The sequence below is a fragment of the Xiphophorus hellerii genome, chromosome 3 (assembly GCF_003331165.1).
Source record: "Xiphophorus hellerii strain 12219 chromosome 3, Xiphophorus_hellerii-4.1, whole genome shotgun sequence".
Taxonomy (NCBI): domain Eukaryota; kingdom Metazoa; phylum Chordata; class Actinopteri; order Cyprinodontiformes; family Poeciliidae; genus Xiphophorus; species Xiphophorus hellerii.
The window spans coordinates 14,504,610-14,529,809 of record NC_045674.1 but is presented as its reverse complement, the minus strand read 5'-3'; the positions used below and the strand labels follow the sequence as shown (position 1 = coordinate 14,529,809).

The 25,200-nt window shown below is 37.8% G+C and overlaps 3 protein-coding genes across 5 annotated transcripts; all 3 read left to right on the top strand.

The window, feature by feature from the left end:
- The first annotated feature begins 322 nt into the window (after window positions 1-322).
- Window positions 323-3,773, top strand: LOC116717618 (mpv17-like protein). The gene is made up of 5 exons (XM_032559113.1): window positions 323-409; window positions 1,213-1,550; window positions 3,018-3,088; window positions 3,160-3,189; window positions 3,278-3,773. The coding sequence occupies exons 2-5, from the start codon at window positions 1,223-1,225 to the stop codon at window positions 3,395-3,397; spliced, it is 549 nt and encodes a 182-aa protein (XP_032415004.1). The 5' UTR covers window positions 323-409; window positions 1,213-1,222; the 3' UTR covers window positions 3,398-3,773.
- A 759-nt stretch (window positions 3,774-4,532) lies between these two features.
- Window positions 4,533-9,973, top strand: rpl18 (ribosomal protein L18). The gene is made up of 7 exons (XM_032558250.1): window positions 4,533-4,632; window positions 5,188-5,274; window positions 5,406-5,513; window positions 6,521-6,619; window positions 6,733-6,856; window positions 8,011-8,080; window positions 9,838-9,973. Exons 1-7 carry the CDS (start codon window positions 4,630-4,632, stop codon window positions 9,911-9,913), a joined length of 567 nt encoding a protein of 188 aa, XP_032414141.1. The 5' UTR covers window positions 4,533-4,629; the 3' UTR covers window positions 9,914-9,973.
- A 199-nt stretch (window positions 9,974-10,172) lies between these two features.
- Window positions 10,173-24,681, top strand: sphk2 (sphingosine kinase 2). 3 transcript variants are annotated; one of them, XM_032558249.1, is made up of 9 exons: window positions 10,173-10,289; window positions 12,565-12,990; window positions 13,478-14,031; window positions 17,425-17,574; window positions 17,655-17,749; window positions 17,833-17,948; window positions 18,631-18,834; window positions 19,752-21,354; window positions 21,654-24,681. In XM_032558249.1, the coding sequence occupies exons 3-9, from the start codon at window positions 13,566-13,568 to the stop codon at window positions 21,714-21,716; spliced, it is 2,697 nt and encodes an 898-aa protein (XP_032414140.1). In that variant the 5' UTR covers window positions 10,173-10,289; window positions 12,565-12,990; window positions 13,478-13,565; the 3' UTR covers window positions 21,717-24,681. The 3 variants fall into 3 exon arrangements, with proteins under 3 accessions (XP_032414140.1, XP_032414138.1, XP_032414139.1); XM_032558247.1 differs by having other exon boundaries at window positions 12,565-14,031; XM_032558248.1 differs by having other exon boundaries at window positions 10,212-10,350; window positions 12,565-14,031.
- The last annotated feature ends 519 nt before the right edge of the window (window positions 24,682-25,200 follow it).

The following is a 25,200-nucleotide window of genomic DNA, read 5'->3' as shown; positions in this document are numbered from 1 at the left end:
TTTCTTTTGTTAATAAACTGACGGTTTTGTGAATCTTTGTGTGTTTCATCTCAGAAGAGGGAGCCGCTGCTGCGGAGCCGCGTCTATTTATAGGAACAACACATGTGCTTCTGACCAGAACGCTGCAGAGTGAACTGAGCCTCTACTTCAACGTTTTAGAAAATAAAAGCTGTGGTAAGTCATGTCTAAACTCAAACGCTCAACAGTGTGAGGCTGTACCCATGTGCTTCTTTCCCACATGATAAAAAGCTTTATCACACATTCCTGACAACCATGGCTAACCTTTGACCCGGCAGAAACATTTCTGTCACTTATGCTCTGTTCTTGGTTCTTCCACGTTCTGCAGAGCCAGTGGGAACTGTGTTTGTTTCAGTGGCTTTGGGGGTTTAAAGAGGAGCCAAATTCAGAGGTGTGTTTGATTGTTGTAATTTATATTTTTTCATAAAACTAGACGCTGCTCTCTTGTTTTCTTTTTGCACAACGTCTGCTAAGGTAAAGATAGATTACTCTGGTAGAAATCCTCTCTTTGAAAACAGAAAGTGAGACAGTGATGTTATATTACCCTGAACCTTTGGGGTGGAGCTTTGTGAACTGACGGCATTTCTAATTGTTTGAGTATTCTCAGTGATGCAGCTCATATTCTCTGTTAACTTGCTCAAGTAACTTTTCAGCAAGAAATATGAACTTTTGTTAATTCAATTATTATTGAATTAACTTAATATGGACAAAAAAGTATTGTTTATAAGTAAAAAATATTATTAGAAATGACTGAATTAATTATTTCAAGTGTACTAAGACATTTGCGCTAGAAACTATACCAAAACTACGTGTTGTTTTTTTTATCATGTTTGGACCTGGATTGGATTATTTGGGCCCATTTTTTAAATTAATTTCTGAAGTGAATGGATTGGACTGCAGTTCACTTATCGTTAGCCAAATAGCATAATTGCCTAAGTCCTATTTTTTAAAATAAGACTTAGGTAATTATATGACACACACCATAAGTGTGTGGCACGTATTTCTTAAATAAAATACAGTACAGTATTTTATTATTAAATAAAATACATGCCACACATTTCAATGTTTTTATATTTACTATGAGAATCATATATCATTGGAGGTTTAGGGGTTTAAAATGACCCATATGAATTAATATTTTCCCAAGCCACTGTCCTTAAATGTTTTTAAGACCAACGTCTTCCTTCTGGTCAGACGCTTCACCATGAACCGGGCCCGGGCCTTGTTTCAGTCTCACCCCTACATCAGCAACGTTCTGGGATACACGGCGCTGTTTGCCTCGGCGGACCTCATCCAGCAGAGAGTCCTGGGTAGAAATCCCGCCCCGGCATCCGAGCGGTCCGCCGAGATCGACTGGAATCAGACGGCTCGAGTGGCGACTGTGGGCCTGTGTTTCCACGCCAACTTCAACTACCACTGGCTGCGAGGGCTGGAGAGGATGCTGCCCGGCGGCGGGCTGAGGGCAGTGACGAGGAAGGTGGTGCTGGATCAGCTGGTTGCTGCTCCGGTTACCATCAGCGCTTTTTATATCGGTGAGCATGTTGTTATTAAGTATTGTTAAGTAGTGATACTTAATAATAAAATCACTCAAGTAAAAATAAGAAGTACAGCAAAGTAAAATATTCCTAAAAGTACATTTTTTCAAAAAAGTAACTCAAGTAAATGTACTTGAGTAACTGTAAATATCCAATTTTGTGTACTTTAGATAAAATACCACAAGAACAAATATATACATTACAAATAACTGAGTATTCACATTCGTTTTTCCTACATTTTGTTGGTGTATGTTTGTATTGGTGGAACAATGGTGCTACTGACTCACTAATGATTGGAAATGTAGAATATCTCTGCAAAGAAAAAGGCCAAATGTAGGCATGTATGTCTTGGCTGAGACAAGAAACAAACTCTGGTCAAAGAGTGTTTTGTTTCTTTGTTAGTTAAATTAAGCAAACTCTGTCACTGCTTACCAGACCTTTCTAATTTAAAAGCACAATAAAATGGAAAAACAAATACATTTCCACCTCTGGAGTTCAGTGAATGCAGAGTTATTAAATCTATGCAGATGATGATGTCAGATTGTTTTCTACTAAACAACATAAAGTCCAGACAGTTCATTTAGCAACATAATATACAATATTTACCCCTAAACCAAGCTGAAAAGGTCATATGTTGATTTTATCATCTACAGCTCCTTCACTGCCCTGTTAGATACAATTAAAAAGCTTTAAAATTACTAAATCTTTTAATGTTGCAGCAAAATTTCACACTGAATAGCTTACAGGATCCAACCGTTAATTTCAGTCAATTATTCAGAGTGAAAATCCCACATTATGATTTTGTTTTTCACTAAGTCGACGACGGTGCCACACTTATTGGAACACCTAATAAATTCTGTTAATTAAGTTTAACAGAATGGTTTTCTTACACAATTGCTGCTTTGCTTATTTAAATGTCCACTCTTCAAAATGGGGAAGATAAGAAAACATGTACAGTAATTTATATGAGGTGAAACGAGTGCTGATTCTTGTAAGTCAAGAAATGGCCGGAAGAAAACAGTTAATCATCTAAAGTTCATCTACAGAAAGAGCCAAGGTAGTTTAGTTTGAAACATTACATTTATCTGACCATCAAAGAACAACTTAAAAATACGTTTTTGTTTCTAGAGTGGATGAAAGAGGGACATTTATGGGGTGTCAAGTCTCAGTAACACATTTTTATTTAAAAATAGTAGAAGGCACTGCGACATTTTTCAGAATTTATTGCCATCAGATCTATAAATCTAAATATATTATACTTTTTTATGTATTGCTATCTTAAACATGTTGTAATTACTTCATGATTATATTTTGCATTTTACAAACACTAATAACTAAACTGAAATCTTAATTCCCTTTGTTATGAAATATTTGAATATTGTTATATGTTATAAGTTGCTGATTTTGAAGGACTGGACAAACAGTGATTACACGAGTAATTTAATTATCAGATCTGTCTTTCAGGTTTAAGCTTTTTAGAAAACAAAGACGACCTACTTGAAGACTGGCGACATAAATTCTGGACGTCTTACAAGGTCTTAAATTTAATGTTTAGCTTTACTGGACTATCGTGCTGTAGCTCTTAAATATCTGTCTGTCGCTGCAGGCCGGAGTGGTGTATTGGTCAACGATGCAGGTGAGACACTTTGTTTTCCTTCATGGATTTCCTTTATTCGTTTATAGAACACTGGGTTTTGATTTTTAATCTGTTTGCTTCTTGTCAGGCTGTCAACTTTGCCTTTGTGCCTCCTGTGGCTCGTACTGCGTTTGTGGGAGGAATTGCTCTGACTTTCACCATCTTTCTATGTCATCTTAGACAGCAGCGTGGCCACAAACCTGACTAAACCTCAGACATTTATGTTTAGGAGACATATTGTAAAAATAATGGCATTAACTGAAGCTCATTTGAAGGGGAGGTTATATGTGAAAACTCTGAAAGAATAACATTCACACAGATGATTGTCTCTTTCCAAGTTGCTCACTGTGATCTGTTTACAAATATTAAATAAATGAATGCATAAATGCCTGATCTTTGCTGCTCTTGTGGTTTTTAAATCTACTAAACATGATTTCATGCAGCCTGCATGTGTGTGTAGGTTTTTTGTCCCTTTGTAACCAACAATCTCCTCCATCTTTATTATGTCACATCTGTTTTCATTTGTTTTATAAACTTGGTTATTGAGGTTTATACTGCTGACATTTTTTTTTGTTTAATTCATCTTAAGCACATGAAATGTATATATTTTGAAGCATGGCAAAGACATGCACAATATATAATAAAGGTCAATATTACTGAAAAGTCGATTTATTTTAGTAACTCCATCACAAAGTGAAACACAATATATAGATGAATACACACAGACTGATGTTTTCAGTTCTTTATTTTTGTTAATTGAACAAAACATTATTAAAATAGCACACTCAGATGCAAATAAATGTGCAAGTGAGTAGGAGGATACATTTTTCAAAATGTGCACAGCACAGAAACTGCAGCTGACTATTTACAAGAAGTGATAAAAAATGTGCAAATAACAACTGGATTGTTATTTGTAATGAGAAAACTGCACAAATAGCAGTAACAATGAGGCCCAGACACTGGGTGAAAGGTGGGGTAGACCCACGGCAGGTCGCCAGTCCATTCCAGATAATTGATACAATTAATGGTAAATAAATAATTACCTAAATGTACCATTGTGTATCATTAACAATTATAAAACAATTATATTTTGGTGATAAACATGCTCCAATGTACTTGTGGAATGTAAAAACTATCTGTAACTCAATGCTATATTTTAAAAAAAAATCTATTATTTTTAAACGTTCTTTTCCTTTATCCTCCATCCTCTTCACATGTACAATTAGCTCTTGTAATACGGTAATATAAAAACAAACGGGTTGTTAATAATAACCGATTTAGTTCAACTGTTAATTCCACTACACACCACTAGAGGCTCCGTCCTCAAATTAACAAGCGGAAAACACAAGCTCCGCAGCCAATCAGAAGGCCGAGATTTCAGAACATTGCGTTATCGCGAGACGTTGTCCCTTCCTTTTCCCTTTTCGCTCTGAGTCCAAGATGGTAGGTACAGCTACCAGATATTGTAAAATATGATAGCTGTTTTATCCACTGTCATCCTCTTTGTCAAACCATTGTATCTTGCTGATTAGTACACAAACATGTCCCGTAGGTACTTGGTGTGGCACTGTTGCTGTAATTTTAGATTATTTGTCCATATTATTCGTATTAGCATAGCTTGTTTGAAGGCGACATTGGTGCCACTTTCAGTCATGTTTCTGACTTGAAATTAGCCTTGCATGGTTTTCTAAAAGCCAGATATTATTTTCAAACTCAGATTGTATTTTGGTTACGTTTTTAGCGATTCAAACTGAGCCAAATAAAATGCTGCTGAGAGTGTTTGCTAGGTGATAGCCGTTCGCTGTAGTGTCAACGTGTGAGCTAGCTTCAGCTAGCTAAAGGGCTCTAATCTGTATTATGATTTAACTTTGTATGTTTTGCTTTAATGCGGCTTTAGCGATGTATAGTTTAAGGATAATAGTGGACCTTACATGTGATTAGTTTGAAACGAAGAGTTCAGGTGATGCATCTCAATGTGATTTTGTTCAAATTTTCAAGGGAGTCGACATCAGGCACAACAAGGACCGTAAGGTGCGCAGGAAAGAGCCAAAGAGCGAGGATATCTATCTGAGGCTCTTGGTTAAGGTAAATAATTTTCTCCTGTCTTTAAAACCATATCTCTGATACTACTTATTGTTGCATAAAACTTTGAGTATGTAACTTGTGATAGTCAGATTCTTAAGTGTCTCATAACTTGTCACATTGGTTTCTTACAGTTGTACAGGTTTCTTGCCCGCCGCACAAATGCTCCCTTCAACAAGGTGGTCCTGAGGAGGCTGTTCATGAGCCGGACCAACAGGCCTCCCATGTCCATCTCTCGCCTGGTTAGTCCAAGATAGTTTAAAAATATTTTTTCTGCGTTGTAAGGCATAATTTTGCAGGTGGGCACTGGTATGTTCAGAAATGGCTTTTTTTTCTGTAGGAAATTTGATTAATTTGTTCAGAGATCCTATTTTATGGGATGCTATACTGCAGTGGAGCACATTTAATCACATCCTACACTCAAACTTGAATATTTTTAAAGACCTTTCGGCATGTGATCATTGTTGTAAAGAACACCCACATGTCCCAGCTTGCCTTCTTTTTGTTAGTGTTTTTTTTTAACAAGTAATCATTTAACAAGAGGAAAAAGCTCAATTCATTATGGGGATCATTAACATTTTTAATGTAGGGTTCTGTTGGTTATGAATAGTCAATATCTTACCTGGACCAACAGATGTGTTGCATTATTTTGGTTTGATGAAGCATTATTTTCAAGCTGATGCAAGTTTAAAAACAAAGATTTTTTTTTTATTATCTAAAGAAAAAACACCTTCAATTGTAAAAATGTCTTAGTGGTTCACACAAGCAGTTTTTAATAACTTGCATCATTTTTATTAGATGCTTGCTTAAAAGTCCTACACTCTATTGTTCTGATGTAAATGTTCATCTGAAACAAAGCTGAACAACTAAAGCATGTCAAAAGATTAGGAATAAAAGCTATGGTAGAAGACACAGGCAACAATAAAATATCAAAAACTATTTAATTTGATTTGCTTTAATGTTATGTGAGGCTTTGGGGGCTTTTCATGCCAAAATTTGGAAGGTTTTGTACATAAAATTTATGGTTTTGGTACTTAACATTTAGTGAGATTAAAAAAACAAATTGAAAGAGATGTTAACATCCTAATTTATAATTTACGGAAGAAAAATGATCAACCATAATAGGGCTGAAATCCTTTTCTCCCATTCATATCTATAGGTATATTTTCTACATGTTTCTCCCTCTCTTCCTCGGTTTTTAAATATGTCCTCATCAGTTTTCCGGTCTGCCTGTTTTGTCTTTAATTAGATCCGTAAGATGAAGATGGCTGGCCGTGATAACAAAGTCGCTGTTGTCGTGGGAACGGTCACTGATGACATCAGGATTCAGGATATCCCCAAGCTCAAGGTAAGTGATCTTACAAAATCTAAGCTTTCCTTCATAGTATTTGATCTTATAAATATTTAGATAATGTTCCTTCAGCATTGTGACCCTCTGAAGTTCTGCGTTTTGTTCTGTAGATTTGCGCTCTCAGGGTTACCGACCGCGCCCGCCGCAGGATCCTGAAGGCCGGGGGTCAGGTGATGACATTTGACCAGCTGGCTTTGAGTTCTCCCAAAGGAAATGGCACAGTGCTGCTGTCAGGTAACTGAACGTCTCTTGTTTCCTCCTACAGTCTGCCAGTTTAATCTGAGAAGGTAGAATCATTAATAAACACTGTAATATAAGGACTTTGAGTCAGAACAAAGTCTCTGGATTGGCAATCTTCGCTGAGCAATAAACAAATGACACCATCAAAAAATGGATAAAAAATTGTTTTGGTCGTGTTTGAAATCTTGACACTATTTAACCACATTATATTGTTTTTAAATTATTTTTGACAAATTGCTCATTATGTCAGACTTTCTGTTTGATTGAGGATTTCACTTGCTCATCATTTTGAAAGAAAAATTATGGACAAATTTAGATTAAACTCGTCTTTCTCTTGTCTCCATTCCATTTGGACAAATCTTAATAATGCCCAATAAAGTTTAGTTTTTACTTTTATTCTTATTAGTCTTGTATGCTTAACTTTGCTGAGTCAGATTTTAATTTTAGCATTTTATCCTTTTACACGTTGTCTCTAGGCGACTTCAAATTTGGTGTGTTTTTCTCAAACTGAGTCCAAAATGCTGTAATTAAAATCTATAAATCTATTTGGGGGGATTTTCCCTAGCAAAATAAATGTCAAAAAAATGACATTTCTTACAAAATGCATTTAGTTCAAGAAAATCCATTCCTTATCTGATATTTTAAGGAGTTATAGATTTATAAACGGTAGATCTAGACTCTAGATCTACTGTTTAACGTTGTTAAATTTGTTTTGTGCAATTTGTAGATGAGACACGTCTGCTGTTACAAGTTCAGTGCTAATACTTAGTATTTAAATATCCAGAATGTTCTAAAGTGCAAAAAATATGGAAAGTTGGCCTGTTTAAATGAAAAATGTATAGAAATCTTATTTATTTTTTTCATTTTGAAACAATCTCAAGTCACTTTTAGGAGTCTGACAACATGAATGATTGCAAATGGTTCTTTTAATCAAGCCTTTAAGACTTTTATTTCCCAGTCAAAATGAATCAAAGTGGCTCTTTGTTATACCCGACATTTCTTCTCTACTGTTGTAGAGTTTCCACATGTATGCTATAAATGTGGATTATTATCTGTATTAATGTAGAGATCTAAAACTGATGATGATGATGTCAGAGATTTTACTGTTTGTATCTGATGTTACATACATCTTTTTTTTTTTTTTTCAGGGCCACGTAAAGGCAGAGAGGTGTACAGGCACTTTGGAAAAGCTCCTGGAACCCCTCACAGCCACACCAAGTACGTCTGCACCCAACATGAAACATACAGCATCACATGGTTAAACACAGGAGCCCTGTTAGTTTATTAACCAACATTGGTTCCTTTTGTTTAAGTCAAATATTTTGACTACAAATTGGTAAAACTACAAAATTCAAAACCTACTGGGTCATCAAAACAGCTTAGATTTGAGCTATTTCCATCTGATAAAAGTAAATGTATTACACCCTGGTGTGCTTAGTTTCTTACTTCCCCACATTGTTTCCACTTAAAAGCAGAAACAACACAGTTTACTTTGATACTTTTAATGATGTGCCGTTATTGTAGAGAAGCATTTGTTAAAAAATGCTAAATTTAATGCACCTTGAATTGAGGGCTTGTACAGTCGACATTTTTTTCTAAATTTACCTAAATTGCCTTCAGTCCAATGTTGAAACTTTTGGAGTTTGTCTCTTTGCTGCTTTCAAACATCTTTATTTCAAAAGTTTCTCTAAAGTGTGATGTTTATTTTATCTATAAAACTTTAGTTATTTTGAACATTTGATTAACATGAAATTGTGTTGGGCTTATGGAACAGAGAAAAAGTTCTGACGGTTTTTGCTCTTTTAAAATCTCTCCAGTTTTAATTGTTTTGTACCACAAACGATTCAGATGTAAAATGAAGCTACCTCTACGCCTGTCACAATAACAATTTTCTGGATGATAAATTGTCCCAAAACTTATTGCGATAAACGATAACATTGTTTTGAGAACATTTTTAAGTAATATATCAGTAATAACGGCATGAAAATGCAAGAACACATTCTCAAAGATCAATAAACTTTAAATTCTAATGAACTTTTAAACTCTGGAACTGTAAGATTTTTGGGATATCGAAAATAAAGAAAACAATAGATACGACAAATAAAATAAATTATGAAGTCTCTGTAAACAAAATTATCTTTAAAAAAAAAAAGGATAGTTGAGACCAAAACATCAGACTGCTGACTTTGATCATCCAGTTTTTGGTAAAAAGAGAAAAAAGAGTAACGCTAAATCAAGCAAATGAAAATTGACTATCTTTTAATTTATCATGCGATGAGTTGATTTATTGTTTATTGTGACAAGCCTGTCTGTCTTATTGAAGGTTTTCATCTGCTTTGAAAACCTATAATAATTTTCTACATTTTAGTAATTCACTCATAGTTTGCTGGTGAATGTGGCTCTAGCTAAGTGAAGTACAGCAGTTGAGGGTCCTAATTTGTCATATTTTTAGTCAGCAGACCAACACAAAGTAGGAATGGGAGTAATGGAAAGTGGAAATTAAATTAAACTGAGATATTTTCTAAAGTGTAATGATTTGAAATGTTTTCTTTACTGGTACAAAGTGGAAGGAAAGTCATGATGTCAGGTTAATATAAAGAGAATCAAATCCACAACCACACTGAGATACAGTGTTTTAGAGGAATGGGGACCACAATCAATAGCTGAAATCTATGAATACTTGAAACCGCCCCCTCTTAAAGTGATTTTAACAGTCTATTTTAATACTTAGTATACGTTTGTTTATTAATGGAAACTGTATTAGTACTACAGCAGAAGCTAGTCGCCAGTTGTTTCCAAGGAAAATTATTGGTATTTCTCTTTCCATGCTCCACAATTGACAAATTTTCCACAAATATTTCAGTCTTAATTCCAGAGAAAAATACATGAATAGACGGTTTCACTGTACTAGTTTACTGGAACAAAGATTATTTGAGATTTTAATTTGTCCTAATTTCTACTCTCCTCCTCTCCAGGCCCTACGTCCGCTCCAAGGGCAGGAAGTTCGAGAGAGCCCGCGGTCGCAGATCCAGCCGTGCTTACAAGAACTAGTCTCGTTTTTGTTTTTCATGCAATCTGACAAATAAAAAGATGATTGTCTGTCCAAAAACACCCTGTCTGTTTTATTGAACAGCTCAAGAATGGGTTGATGTGTAAGCAGATGAATAAACCTCCCATAACACACCGCGCTGCGGGCTTTTAATTGCCCCGGGATGGTGCTTTGAGCATTCATCAGTTGCCTGATAACAAATGACTGTAGCCGGAAGTGGTGGTCTGCTGATGATTGGAGAATGTCGGTGGGTGTTTCAATGTTTTCCTTGCCGTCATTGGGTTTCCTCTCCGCCGCTCAGACCTGCTGCTGCCTCGGCTCCAGACACTTCCTGCTCCGACTCAGTTTTCGCAGTCCTGAAGAGGGGGACAGGATGAGGTGATTTGAACTTTGTTTCAGCGCTGCTTTGTGTTCTGCTGGGCTTAAATTACCATATAAGGTCCAAATTTGAATCTTAACTTTTATTGCTTTACCGCTACTTTGAATAGTAAATCACAGCGGTTTGTAGCTAACACGCTAGTTTGTATACATCTTATCTAACAATTTGACTTGAACGACCAAGTAAGACTCTAAAGCTAGAAATAATACGTATCGATACACTTTTAAAGGGAACAAAATGTAAGTGTAAGTTAAACTTAAGCTGGATACGAAGTAGAAAACTGTTAGCTTCTGCTAACTGACAACAGTTAAAACTAGCTAACATTAAACTGGGGGCGCATCTATCATTAGCCTCTGGGTTAATTACCTCTAGTAGTTCAAAACTATTTTCAAACACAGTTTTGGGTTTGTTTTTGAATAGTACTTTAATGGTAACTGTTGAAGAAATTAAGATTAAGTTAGCTGGCTAACTGACGGACTGCTGCTAGCTTGGTTAGGTGGTCAGCATCGATCGAAGTTTCCACGTAAAGCCAAGGATAACCAGACTGCCGGCCAGGGCTTTAAAATGTGTCTTTAAACTGCGTAATTACACCCTAAATTGAGGAATACCTCCATGTATTCAGGAAATGAACCAAACTGTTTTTTTCCTTCACCGTTATTTCTACAACCTCTTTGTTTCGGGGGGTCAAATTTAGCCTGCTTGTTATTATTTCTATGTCCCCGCCCTGCACTTCAAGGACGTAAGATGCAACAATGGGCATCAGTGAGGTGCATTTCTGCGTGTTTAATCAGAGCAGGACGCTGGCCACCTGTTGGTTTGTCTGCATTACAGCTCGAACAATCTTTCCACACTGTTGTTGCATTTGGAAAGAGCTGCGACCAGGTTAATATCTGAAATTAAACATTTACTAACCAAGTCGTTCTATTTCATTGCATACTAAATATGACATTTTACCTAGAATACATGGCCTTGAAAAAATTTTAATACACCTTCAACACTGTGACTGGAATTTAAAGTGTATTTAATCTAAATTTTATGTGGTGGACTATCAGAGAAATGCATAACTGTGAAAATAATTTGAAATTGTATTTACTCTGGTGGTTCTAAATAATTCCCGCAGAAGTAGATAGATTATATCTTTACACAGCAAAAGCTCTAAATCTTAATCTTAATTTTTGTCAAAATATTTAGTCAAAAGAAGCTCCTGTATCTTGCTGAAAAATTATGCGTAAGTTACTTTTGTCTTTTTTCAAGCGTGCTAAGATATTTGCTTTAGAAACTAAACCAAAAATACTTGGTAATATTTTATTTTTTTGCAGTGCATTAAATTTAATCATCTTCGTTTAAGTTCAGCTGTTCTGTCAATGTCTCTGACTTGAAGGGAAGTGGTCAACTGAGTCCAAAACTGAACATGTTGGGCATTTGTGGTTAAAAACTGCAGCAGCACAGTACCCTGAGTACACCATTCATACAATAAAACATGGTGGTGGTAGCAGCATGCTGCGGTGGACACATTCACTCTGCAGGGACAGAGAAGCTGGTCAGAGTTGATCGGAAAAACGAATTAAAATATTTATAGGTCAATCCTGGAAGCAAACCTCCTAATCTGTGAAAGATTTGATACCAGGAGGAATGAAACCTGTGTTGAAGTTGTTCTTTGAGTGGTTTATTATGATAAACAAGGTTTAAAAAATGCCTCAATTCTAATTGTGCATCTAAATTGGTAATTCTGAATCAAGTCAGTGTGTGCGTCATCATAAAATAGCATTTGTTGGCCGATAATGTTTTGCGTCATGCATTTGAACTTCGCTTGCTAATTGAAGGAACATGTTGGGAACATTGTGATGTAAAAGCAAGACAGCTCAGCAGTTCAAGATCCACATTGTGACAGAGAGCACTTTTGTCCCACAGTCCTGAGGATTGAAACTCCTGAGTATGTAAATGCTTATAAGCTTGCGGTCATTGGCATGCAACTTCTCATGCACAGTTACGTAGCGTCACAGCGAGGCGGTTTAAGGACGTGTGACTGTGAGTCAGCAGCAGTCCAGACGCACCTAAGGTCAAGGGGAGTGGCAGATCTGATATTGCTTCACTCTGAAAATAATCTCTCCTGCTTATTGTAGTGATTGTTGCTAAGACTGAGATATAAAAATGCATTTTTATATAGTGATAAAAAATATTTTTTTACTTGTAACTCCTTACAGGGTCACTTTGTAGATGTCTGACTTTCCAATATTGACATCAACACTTAATGTTGCTTTTCTTTTCCTACAGGAGCAGAGATGTTTGGGAGGGAACGTGACTCCTGGGGCTTCACTTAAGGACATTAAGATGACATGAACTAAGGACTTACCTGGAACTGATTCCTTTGTGTATTTTCTTTGTTCCTCTTTTTTTTTTGTTTAGTTTGCTTATTCCCTATGTTTGTTTATTGTCAGGTGTCATTCGGAGGAGTGTTTTCTACGACGAATCTTTAATTTATCACACTACCGTCCTGAAGGCATGATTTTTGTCACTCCTCCTGCTTGTGTCGTATGTAATCTCTGAGATTTCAGATAGCAATAGAAGTTTCAAAGGTCTCAGAAAAGCTGCACTCATCATATCTCCGGGGCATTCATCACACTGCAGGCTGCATTCGACATGCAACATACTTTAAAGAATCGCTGCACATTAGTTTAATGACCTCCTTTCATAGAAAAGGTGTGTTTTGCTTCTTGTCTTATTGATACTTTATTGATGTTTGAGTTACTTCTTTTGAGAGGTTCAGTTTTGTACCTTTGTGTGATTATTTAAAGATTACTGATTAATTAGCTGCTCTGCTGCCTTGTTTTGCTGAGACCAAAGGCAGCTTCAAACTGAAATGTAAACTTTTTTGTACTTATGCAATTTCTTTGTTTCTGATTGACTGAGTTTCCTGTTCAAGCGTTGAAGTATTGCTTCCAGTTTTTAATTGGCAGGAAACTGTTGGAACTGACAGCTTAGATTTGATTGCTTTTTTTCCTCATCTTCACTGGATTATTTCTTTTGAAAAATGACTCTTTATACTGGAAGAAGTTTGCTTTTCAAATGAAGACAAAATCAGAAAGTTTTGGGTTTTTTTGTTGCCTGCATGAAGAATAATCTTAAAGTGATTTCAGGGATGAAGTTCTTTTCTGACACATTTTAATTTTTCTTGCACATCTTGAAGAACTGACAGCTCTCTGAGCTTCTGGTTCCAGAAGCTCGTATCGTTTGCTTCGTCAGACTGGCAGACGTCGTCCGATCCAAAAGCGAGGATGCGCTCCCCAGATTCCTCCTCACCTTCTCCAGAAGAAGCCCTCCTTCACGGACAGTTTGCCAGCTGGGAATCTGGCAGTAACTGCGGCAGCAGCTGCAGCTGCCCGGAGAGCTCTGGAAGCTCAGGAGGGCTTTCCCCCGCCACCTCACCAGCTCTGAGTCCGGCGTCCAACTATGCCTTGACCCTCACCCATACCCACATTCATATTCAGCGACTCTCGTCGCGGCCCGGGAAGGAAGCCCGTCTCCTGCTGCCTTTGTCTGAGCTGGTGGGGTGCAGCTGTCCTCGCTCTCCTGCACCGCCGCTGCTTGTGCTGTATTGGTATCCGCAAGGGAAACGGAGGAAGGGGGTGTCCAGGCGCAGGCAGGTGAAGGCGTACCTGGCGGAAAGCCGGCCTGAAGCTGAGAGATGGTCGGCCGCTATCCAGTGTTTGCTCAGAGAAGTGCCCGTTACAGCTAACACAGGTGAGCGTCTCTTTCACCTGAAAAGCCTTTTTGTCCAGACAGAATCACAGATCATCTGTATCAAAGCAGTCATTAATATTCACTCATGTTAAAAATTTGATTTTCAGATCTGATAACAATATTTGTAATCAATCTGTCTGTACAAAGCTGGTTTTCACAAACCTACCTGGTAGATTGATACATTAATGCTACATCACTTTAATTTTTGACATTTTCTATGGGATTTCTTCAAAATTATCCTTTGGGATGATTCAAATTTCTTTTAAAAATAGAAAGAGAAATCTTGTGGAGCTTGCTCCTTTTTTTTTTTTTAGCTCATATCGTCACCTTCTTAAAATAACGGCCTAAGTGAAAACTGTTTCCTTCTAGAAGTTGTTTCAATAAACAAAAATACTTTTGGCAAAAAAAATGACTTGGGACATTATTCCAGGAAGGTGGCAGTATTTTAATAGCTTATATAACTGAGACATATTTCTTAATTACTTATATTGTTGCTGTTTTTTTTTTAATCAAAACAAGTCTATATAAGTAAAGGTCAAATAAAAATAATACAGAAAAACATACAAATATATATTTAGATAGTATTGAAGTGGTTTTGTAAAAAAGAAGTAATTATATATTTGACATTTTCTATCTGCATTTGTGAAAGAAAAGCAATTTATGAAAAAACTTATGTACTTAGTTTGCTAGTGGTGTCAAATATCAGGAAAGTAGACAGTAGCAAGGCTGCTGCTAGAAATTATGATGACATTATGGATTACAATCCACATTTTCCTGAATTCGTTCATTGTTATGCCGTTGTGTAACATCTTTTCTCAATCCACTTAATGAGCTTTAGTGTCTCAGCAGGAGGGCATATCGATCCCAGTGGCCAAATAAATGAAATGCAGACTTGAAATTTACTACATTACCAAATAGTAAATGCACAGTTTTTTGCGAGTGAGATGATAATGTGCTATATTGTGTTGCTCTCCTGGAAGATAACATTAATTTAGTATCAGTCACATTAAGAGCAGTGATGGTTATAGCAGGTGGAAAGCAGTTTTAAGCTCCACTGGAGCGTCTGAGTAAAGAATCACGTCATCTGCAAAAAGATGCTGGTATGTTTTTCCCAATGATTTTAATACAAACCTGGTGAAAAAATGTGTTCTGTCTCATAACTTTGAGCGGCTCTATAAAAATGTTATTTTTTTGTAAAGTATTCACTGTTAGATGTTTCGGCTCACTTGGTTTTTTAAACTTGACAACAGATAATCTTTCCTTTGATTATTTTTAACTGATTGCATTACAGGAAATTTAAAGAATGCTAGTTCTGCGCCTTTGCTTGTTGTGACCTTTATGTTTGGCTCCAGGAATTAGCCTGAAACTCCACATTTTGTTGTTTTGTTTGCTTTCATTTATGCCTCCCTTTGTAGACTCTTGCTAATTATAGCTGAATGTCACAGTGGCCCTGGGTCTTCCTGCATGTTCAGCCAACTCATTCTGTCTGGAAAGTTTTTATTCTGCACAGCTTTCAAAGACTGTACAATACCTAAACACTTCATTAAGTAAGCTTTGAAGTTTATCAAACTGTTCACCCTCTCTTTTGTCTGTTCTGCATACACATGATTCTATATATTCATAATAAATGCAAAGTTCCCCCCAGAAAACTTGCTAAGCCTGGTGGCTGCTCAGCAGTCATTCATCCAGCGGCCCGCCGTGTTTTTGAGTTAAAAAATATTTAAAGTTAAAAGAAAATTGGAAAATATCACTTGATAATTATGTGTTACTGGAAGATTGGAATATTAATATCTGAACACCAACTATAAAGTCTTAAAAAATGCAAACATAAAAAAAAAACTGTAAATAAATAAGCAATGCTAATCCTCGTGGGGGCGTAAGTAAAGCCTGGTGGCCCACCAGGCTTATAGAACACTGGAGGAAACCCTGAAATATACACTCTCCAATGCTGCAACACACCACTCCTTCCCTTCAACTAATAAGACTTGGTTATCAGAAGATAAGTGTTCAAGGTTCAGTCTCCTTTTTGTCATTGTAGCCTTTGTTAACGTTCCTTATCTAGATGTTTTCTGTTGCTTATCTCATTACATAACATGTAATTGAATTATTCTGCTATATTCCATCTTTGTTCTTGCTTTGGTATTAATTTAAGAATCAACGTTTTCCTGTTCTGAATGGTAATATTGTTGGACTTTACTGTTTTAGTGATCACTGAACTGCCCTTTAGTTGTTCACAGTTAACTATTTCTAGGAGAGAAGTATAGTTTCTTTAAAGTTATGACTTTTGTAAACTGCTGGAAAATATTATTGGAATTATATTGTGAACAGAGCAAGTGTTTCATTTCTAAGTCGTGTAGTTTAAAATATCTGAAAATCAGTGCATGGTGTTGGCTGGCAAATGATTATCTTCACCTACACTTGCTTACTCTTCGTTGCTTAGGTTCAACAAGGTTTTATAAAACATTTCTCGTTGAGTTTGGTTCATATTAACATGATGGCATCATGTAACAGCTGAAAGTTTGTTGGCTGCTCAATCATGATCCACCACATCCCAAAGTCGCTCCATTGCACTGAGATCTGGTGACTCAAGTACAGTGAATTCATTGTTACATTCAAGAAACCTGTTGGGAATTATTTGACCTTAAAGCAGCTATCAGACGAAGGGTACACTGCGGTCATAAAGAGAAAAAGTAACGACACTCAGGTCGGCCATGTTGTTTAAACAATGGTCAGTTTATACTAAGGGAGCCAAAGTGTCTCAAGAAATCGAGAGCGTTGAGTTTCGGCCATGTGATTAGAGTGAAGTACACTGCCAGGTGAAATAAGAGAGAGAGGCTCAGTCTCAAATTAGAGTCGACTAACTCTGAAACAAAAGCTCAGCTAGGGGTGGACGATGTGGACTCTGAATTTAATCATGATATTGTACTATTGTGACAATGACAAAAGTAACAATAAGAACAATTTATCACCTTTTTTTAGGTAACTGCATCCCTGTGACTGCATTCATTGCACCACAGCTGAAAAACTTAGCTATTTAAAATGAGCTTCTTCAGGACACCACTTACCTAAAGAAATGTGACTAAGCTGTGCACATTTATTCATATTTTTGAATATGAATAACAAGTATTCATATTCCCACTCTTGTGGAGAAAATTGTAAAAACACCATTTTAGTCCATTTTTTTTAACATTACTTGAAATTTATTGAGATGACAAATGAAAATTTGCATTATAAGAAATATTTCACAATAAAGGATAAACAATCTGATAAAAGCCAACTGTAGGAGTTTATGTCATGTTACAGTTGACTGGAGGTGAAAATGTTGAGGATTTCTAGATGCCCTGAATAATTAATATTTGGATATTTAATTTAGCATTTCTTCCTCATCATCAGAGTTTTCCAGAAGTCTGCTACCTCGTCCCAGGCGACTACTGTTATTGGTCAATCCATTCAGCGGAAGAGGCCAGGCGATGCAGTGGTGTCAGACCCACATCCTGCCAATGATTAGGGAGGCCAACATCAGCTACAACCTCATACAGACGGGTAAGACAAGAAGCTGGAAATCATAGCTGTGAGTAAGGATAATGCATGAATGTTAAATTTTCTTTATTAATCTGTCCTAGAGCGTCGGAACCACGCGAGAGAGCTCATCAGAGAGATATCGCTCCCAGAGTGGGACGGCATTGTCATTGTTTCTGGAGACGGACTGATGCATGAGGTAAGGTTCTGATGCTGCAATTGATGTGCAGGTAAAGTTTTAGGTCTCCTGAAGTCTCTTTTGAATATCCTGTTTATTTGTAGGTGATTAATGGACTGATGGAGCGTCCGGACTGGGAACAAGCAATAAAGACACCTCTTGGCATTCTGCCCTGCGGCTCTGGGAATGCACTGGCTGGCTCCATCAACCACTACGCAGGGTGAGGGGAGCAGTGGCTGGTCAGGCATCATCGACCCATTTCTATCCGTCATCAACATAGAGCTGGACAATAAGTCAATAACAATACATATCAAGATAGACAATATATGATCGATACGAAGAGATAGAATATTCAATAATTTCACTGAACTCCAATTGAGAACCGCACTGCATTCTGGGAGATGTAGGCAGACGACAAAGCTCAACCTTTCACAAGTAGCTGAGCAAGGTCACTCTTTGGTTACCTAGCAACAATTTGTTGAGTAACTAGTGGTTACCTTGCACAGCAGCAGTTTCAGGTTTCACCCCTCGTACCTACTTAGAAATAAACGAAGTGAAAACTGGACTAAAAAAGGAAAAATCACGTCACTGGTTTGGGAGTATTTCAGATATTTAAAACAAAAAACTAATGAATAATTACTGATAACGACTGAAATGAAAAGCTCAACTGTGAAATCAGCCCTAGGTTAACTTGCTATTAGGAGTTAAAAAAAAGAGATGGAGCAATTGATTTTTTTTTCTACTTTTCAGATGCAACATTATTTAAAGTTGTACTTTCTCCCTGCAAATCTGAAAGAAATATTTTAAAGTCACCATTTGAGTTTCCCAGTATGTTTTTTGTAAATTGAGACTATTTCTACCAGAGATGAGTTAGGTTTTTTTCTTTTTCTTCCCTTTCTCAGGTATGACATGTGCCTTCGAGAGCCGCTCCTTTTAAACTGCTGCTTCTTGCTCTGTCAAGGCGGCGTCCGACCCATGGACCTGGTGTCTGTAACAATAAGCCCTCTGCCCTCCAAAAACAGCCATGCTGCAGCACCCAGGAGACTGTTTTCCTTCCTTTCTGTCGCCTGGGGCTTTGTGTCTGATGTCGACATCGAAAGTGAAAGGTGTGTGTTTTATGTCAAAGCTCAAGTTATTTGGTTGGTGCTGTTTTTTGAAAAAGTATTCATGCTGTTGAATTTTTTGAAATTTTAAAACCACAAACTTCTTTGTATTTTCGGGGACTTTATGTGATAGGCTAGCAAAACTAATGCATATATGAAATAATACACAAGTTATTTCTTTATAAAATCCTTTTTACACATAAAAATAAAAAAAGAAGGGTAAAGCACACTTTTATTTACCCTCTGTGAGTTAATATTTTGTAGAAGCACCTTTCCCAACAATTTTTGGTCGTCTAGACGCTTTCACTCATTTTTATTTGCACAACAGTTCAAACTCAGTCAGACTGGAGGGATAGATTATCTCATCATCAATTTTCAAGTCTTACAACAGATTCCTGATTCAGCTCTGGACTTTGACTGGGTCATTCCAACAGATGAATATTCTTTGATCTAAACTGTTAAATTGTAGCTCTCACAACGATTAAGGCCGTTGTCCTGTTGGAAAGGAAACCACTGTCCCAGCATCAACTTTGTAGCCCCTGACAGTTTCTTCCTGGATTGTCCTGTATTAGCTCCACCAACCTGAGCCACTTCCTGTTTCTCTTCCACCGCCATCAGGAGATTCAGGATGATGTGCACTTCCTCAGACTCTACCTCAAGCTTCCCCAAAACCTTATCTGCCACCTGTCTGGATTTTATTTATGGGTAACAAAGTAAAAAGGGCTGAAAAGGGGCCAATGTGTAGGCCATGATTTCAGATTTTTTGTTGAAAAGAAAGTATTTTTGTCTTTGTCTGTTATATAAAATCCCAATTAGATGCATTAAATGTGTGGCTGAAAACATGACTAAATATGGGAAGTTCTAGGACAATCAAACATCACAAGACAAAGTTTCATTTTAAACATTTTTTTTTGTTCCAGGTATCGTGGTTTGGGCTCAGCTCGCTTCACTTTGGGCACTTTGGTGCGCATAGCTTCTCTTCGATCGTACAAGGGCCGTCTGTCCTACATGCCTCCCTCTGTAGTTGCCACATCTTCAAATGGGACACCTCCACCCAGGAGACTCCTCTCCCGCAGCATTACTGAAGGCCTGGATGGATTCTGCAAAACACCCATCCATCGCACTTGCTCCGACATGGGTATCAGTGAGCAGAGGAGCCTCTTGCGGAGAGGTGAGATGGAAAGAGAGGAGAGGCAGAGAGAGAGGACAAGGAGACGACAGAGGGGTAGAGGTAAAGGAACTGGTGTGGTGAGAGCTAGCAGTCTGGCAGAAGACAGAGAGAAGGAGGGGCAGTTGGAGATGGAAGCTGACGAAAAGTCCAGAAACTGTTCGGAGAAGTCCGGAGCGAGTTCTGCGTCAAATGAACGAGATGAATCCAATATGGGAAGAGATGAAAGGCTGGCAGGAATAAGGGATGAAAGGGAAGATGAGGAAACATCAGAGCCAGACTCTTGTGAAATGTTGGAGGATGACGATGAGAGGGATGAGGAAGGCAGTGGCGGTTCTCTGGAGGCCGACGGAGTGTTGCGAGCCAGGGAGTTGGGGGAGAGCTACGGGGTGGACATGGGAAGAGAGGCACAGGAAGAGCCTGGAGATGACCTCTCTAGCCAGGACAGTCTTCAGAACACCAGAGAGTTGGTGAGAAAGAACTCGGCTCCTTCAAGCCAGATAGCCGACGCTCTGCTGAGCCAGCCTCTCAGTCAAGAATCCAGCACAGATTCTGGGATTTCTTATGGCATGGAGGACATGGATCTGAACGAAACATTATTCCAAAAACAGTCTTACTCTCTGGATGTGGCTCGGGAGCGATCTCTCACCATCTCCTCCCCTTTCCGTCACAATCCCTTCTCCTACAAGCAGAAAGTTCTGGACCAAAACCAAAACACGTCCCGTCCAAGGCCCCACTCACTCCTCCAGCACTCCAGCTCCAACTCCCTCCCTCCTAAAATGACTCCCCCCTCCTTTTCTCCCACACCGCCCTCTTCCCCTTCCTGTTCCTCCCCACACTCATCATCCTACCTCACCCCCCGTCCTAACACCCCCAACTCCACCTTGAACTCTCCCTCGTTCCAAATGCCGTCCTCGTCTTTTAACTTTGACCTTAACGAACCAGCAGGACTTCTAAGGAACCGTCCGTTTGTCTCGCTGCCTTTCGATGTGCCAAGGGACGACTTGTTACCGCCACTCGATCAGCCGCTCCCCACCAGAGATTTTGTCACCATTGAAGGGGACTTTGTCTTGGTCTTGGCCCTTTACCAGACCCACCTCGGGGCTGACCTCCATGCTGCACCTCACGCCAGATTTGACGACGGCCTGATCCACCTGACCTTTGTCCGAGCCGGCATCTCCAGAGCCACGCTACTCAGACTGTTCTTTGCCATGGAAAAAGGAAACCACCACTCACTCAGCTCGCCGTACGTGAGCCACGTAACCTGCAAGGCCTTCAGACTGCAGCCGCTGTCTCCGCGGGGAACCCTCACTGTGGACGGGGAACTTGTGCCCTATGGACCACTACAAGCGCAGGTTAGAAAGTTCTAATAACAGTACCTGAATGTAACCGTACAGTACCTGTGATGAGCTTTGAAATTTTCCACATTTTGTCTTGTGAAGCCAAAGAGTTGAAGGTGGACATGGGCTTTTATATAAATGATCACGAACATGGTGAATAATGGCAAAGTGGGGAGAATTTAGAAAAGATTAATGGAAATAAGTAGAGTACTTGTCATTCTGGTTCAGGTTCTGATTAGATTATGCTATGTAATTTGTATTATATCTTTATTGTGTCAATAAGTTACTCATCAATTTTTTCTGGTCTTTCACAGATTCATCCTTCCATGGCCCGCCTCGTTGTTGGAGACACTGGAGTAAAGATTACCAGACTTTAATAAGGGATTATGGATCTTATATATATATATTTATATATATATATATAGACATATCAATACTCTAATGAATTATCTCTGTCGCCCTTAAGCTCTCAGAGGGAGAAAGATAAAGTGGAGTGTTTGAGACACTAGCTTTGTTTGCAGAAAACACTTTTCGTAGGGATTTAAAGGGATAACACACCGAGCCATGCGTCATTGCAGAATGACTGCAGGGATTAATACTAAATTTCAAGAATTATTTTTTAAAAATGCGCTTAGTTGCACAAGTGTTGTATAATGTATAGTAAGAAGGGGAACCACACAGTCTTGGATAAGAAGAGGGAATACCAATACCAATTGAATGTTTTGTGGATTTTTTTGAGCAGACGGTGCATGAGTTGAATGTTGGTATGCATGCAGAGAAGCACTAACTGAATTTTGCCTTAGACTGAGAGAAATACGATTAATGCCCAAGACAGAGATATTCTGGGGTGATAAAAATACACGGAAATTATCCACAATCCCTTATCTGGACTCTTTCTTCCACCAGTGTTCAACTATTAAAGGACAACAACTTTTGTCCTTTAAATTAATGCCTTATCTACCATTTGCTCGTTCTGTTATGTGATAAGCCTAAAATTTGTTAGAGAGAAAGTTTGGGATGTTCTTAAGGTAAGGTTTTGCTATAAACGGTATAAACAGCTAATTTCCTACCTGCAGTAGACAATTCGCTTAATGTTTTTAATTTAGATCAAATTTAGATGGTCTATGAAGCTAACGCTAATAGCTAGTCCAATCAGAGTATGTTTCAGAATGCTCTTCTATTTAATTCAAAAAGCTCAAATCAGAAAATTAAGAGTTTTTTTTTAACCTTTAAACTGTCGTCACCTTTGATTTAGATTGTTATATATGCAGAAATTCATTCTTATTCACACAGGAAATGGAGGTTGGAGGTGGTACGCCAACAATTTATTCCTACTCCCAAAACATTTATAGCATTTCTGATCAGAGAAACTTTGTGAAATCAAAGGAAAATGGCTTAAAAAATATTATAGGGGTTCAAGCGAACACCATTTATGGATTTTTCATCACTCAAATTTTATCAGGCAGTTATGTTTACTGGAAATGCTTTTACATGTTTCATGCAGGAAGATTATTGAAGATTATTCCTGACTCAAATTATATTTGTAATTGTAGTTCTTTGTGCAAATAATTTACCAGTGCAAGCATGACAACAGTTTAAAGGTTCATGAAACGGCACATAAACCACTGTGGCATTTTGTAATCAGATATTTTAAGAAAGTAGAAGTTCACAAGGCTACCCATTAGTCTCAGCCCTTAGGCCTAACTAAACTGGATTTGGACAAAATGCAGATACCAGTTACCTACTGCAGATAAGATTTTGACTGTTTATAAACTGCTTACATAACCTCATCTAAAATCCCTTTAACCTCTGTTCAATATTACATCAGATGCATAAATTTAACACTAGTTATACATTTCCTTAGTTCCAGCTACCTACTGTGATTCTCCAAACAGAAACGTAACTCTACGTCAAATCCTCTTGCTACAAGTAAATCAGTTTAAAGCAACATCAACAAAAAAACCCGATAATTTCTGGACTGAATGTTAACCGTCACTGACATTTGCATTCTGCCTGCTTGTTTTTAGCCAGTGGATGCACGCTGCTGATGATGTCAGTGATGTTGGTTGTTGAAACATGTTGAACATAGCAATTCCTGAATAAAACTAGCTGATTTCTCACTGCTTTTAGACACTTTGATATGAAAACAATCACTGCCCTAGGCCTCAGCAGTCTGAGAACAAATAGTTGAAAGTGTAGTTAGATGGGATGCATCGTTTATCTTGGATATGCTTCACAAAAACTGGAATTGAACCAGCACAGATCAGTAGGATGCAAAGTAACTATTTAATGAATACTAACCACAAAATAGAAACTCACATGTTTCACTAAGCAGATGTGCCGGCATTCGATGCCTAGCACAGAAATTGTGGACTGAATCGCGTTGCTTTAATGAACTGTTGGAGTTTAAACACTGACAGGGTATGAAAGGTACAACTGACTGTTTAAAAAGCCTTTTATAAGAGCCAGAGGAGACGACACTAAAATAAATCAAGGCTATATTGGTGGATCAAATGATTTAGCATGAGATAAATAAGATAAAAATACTTGGCTTAAAGTTGATTAAATAAACCAGCTGCAGAACAGACTGTTAGATTACAGTTTATTATATTTCCATTTGAAACTTGCTGACAGCTATAGTTATTTGAGCTGATAAATAAAATGAAAGTGAGTTTTTTGAGCCTGAATTGTCTTACAGAGATTAATTTTCTTACTGTAGAGCCTGCTGACTCGGTCTGAGCTGAAGATGAATCATTAGCATGTGCAATATATCAATCAGTTAGAAGATGTGCCAACTGCTTGGATCACCATCAGCATACTGTACTTTTTTAATCAATGCCTTTGTATAATAAGCCTGTAAATTACAGCTGTTGAGGATTTTCTCAACAGATTTATCTTTCTGTCTTTGCCTTTTTTCCCCTTTCACATGCACAATTGAAGTAGCCTACCACGATTTTTACACTGCTTTCACAGCTACAGAATGCGAGTACTACATTTTGAGTCTCAGCTTGTACTATTACTAGATAGGAACTGATGTACACGGTGTGAACAGAAATATGCCAAAATGTTTACTAATTTTGCAGAGCCTAGTTTTGATGGTTTACTTTCTTTGAGCAGCAGCGTTGTCTGTGGCCATAGCTGGGACCATGGCATTTTCTAGACCAATCTGATGGGACAGTCCTGGACTGCAACGTCTGAGCGGATACATGCCTTTATGTTGTCTTTAGAGGGCTGCTTGTAATGAAATGGTAATATTACTAAATCAGTGGAAATGTATACATATACAGTGTACAGGTAATGGCTATAAATTGTTTCAAAAATAAATGTAACTTTATAAATTTGTCTGGTGTGACATAATTCATTATTCCTTCTAATATATGAGGCTTTTAATTTTCTACTATTTTAGGCTAAAGAAACACTGCTCTTCATGCTTTGTATAAAACAGTGGTGGCAGCTTCATGGTGTGGGTCTGCTTTTCTGCAGCAGAGATAAAAGAAACTGATCAGAGTTGATGGGGAGAATAGAGGGAGGTAAATATTGTTCAATCTTGGAAGAAAACTTGAGAAGCTGCAAAAACATCTGAGACTGTTCAGCAGGACACTGAAACCAAATAGCAAGAGCTGCAAAAGAATGGAGGGCCTAGTCAAATACTGTACCATAAATAAGTGCAACACGTAAGCTATAGTCCTGGATGTTCTCTATGCAGTCTGACTGGTGAATATCCACAAAGCTGGTAGACATGTTCCCAAAATATTTAAAAAATTGGTGTCTGTGAAATTTTGCTTTCATTTAAAAGACTGTGTAATATCAGTTGTGGCCATTTTTATTTCAGTTTAGTGTCTTCTGATTGTTGTTATGGTA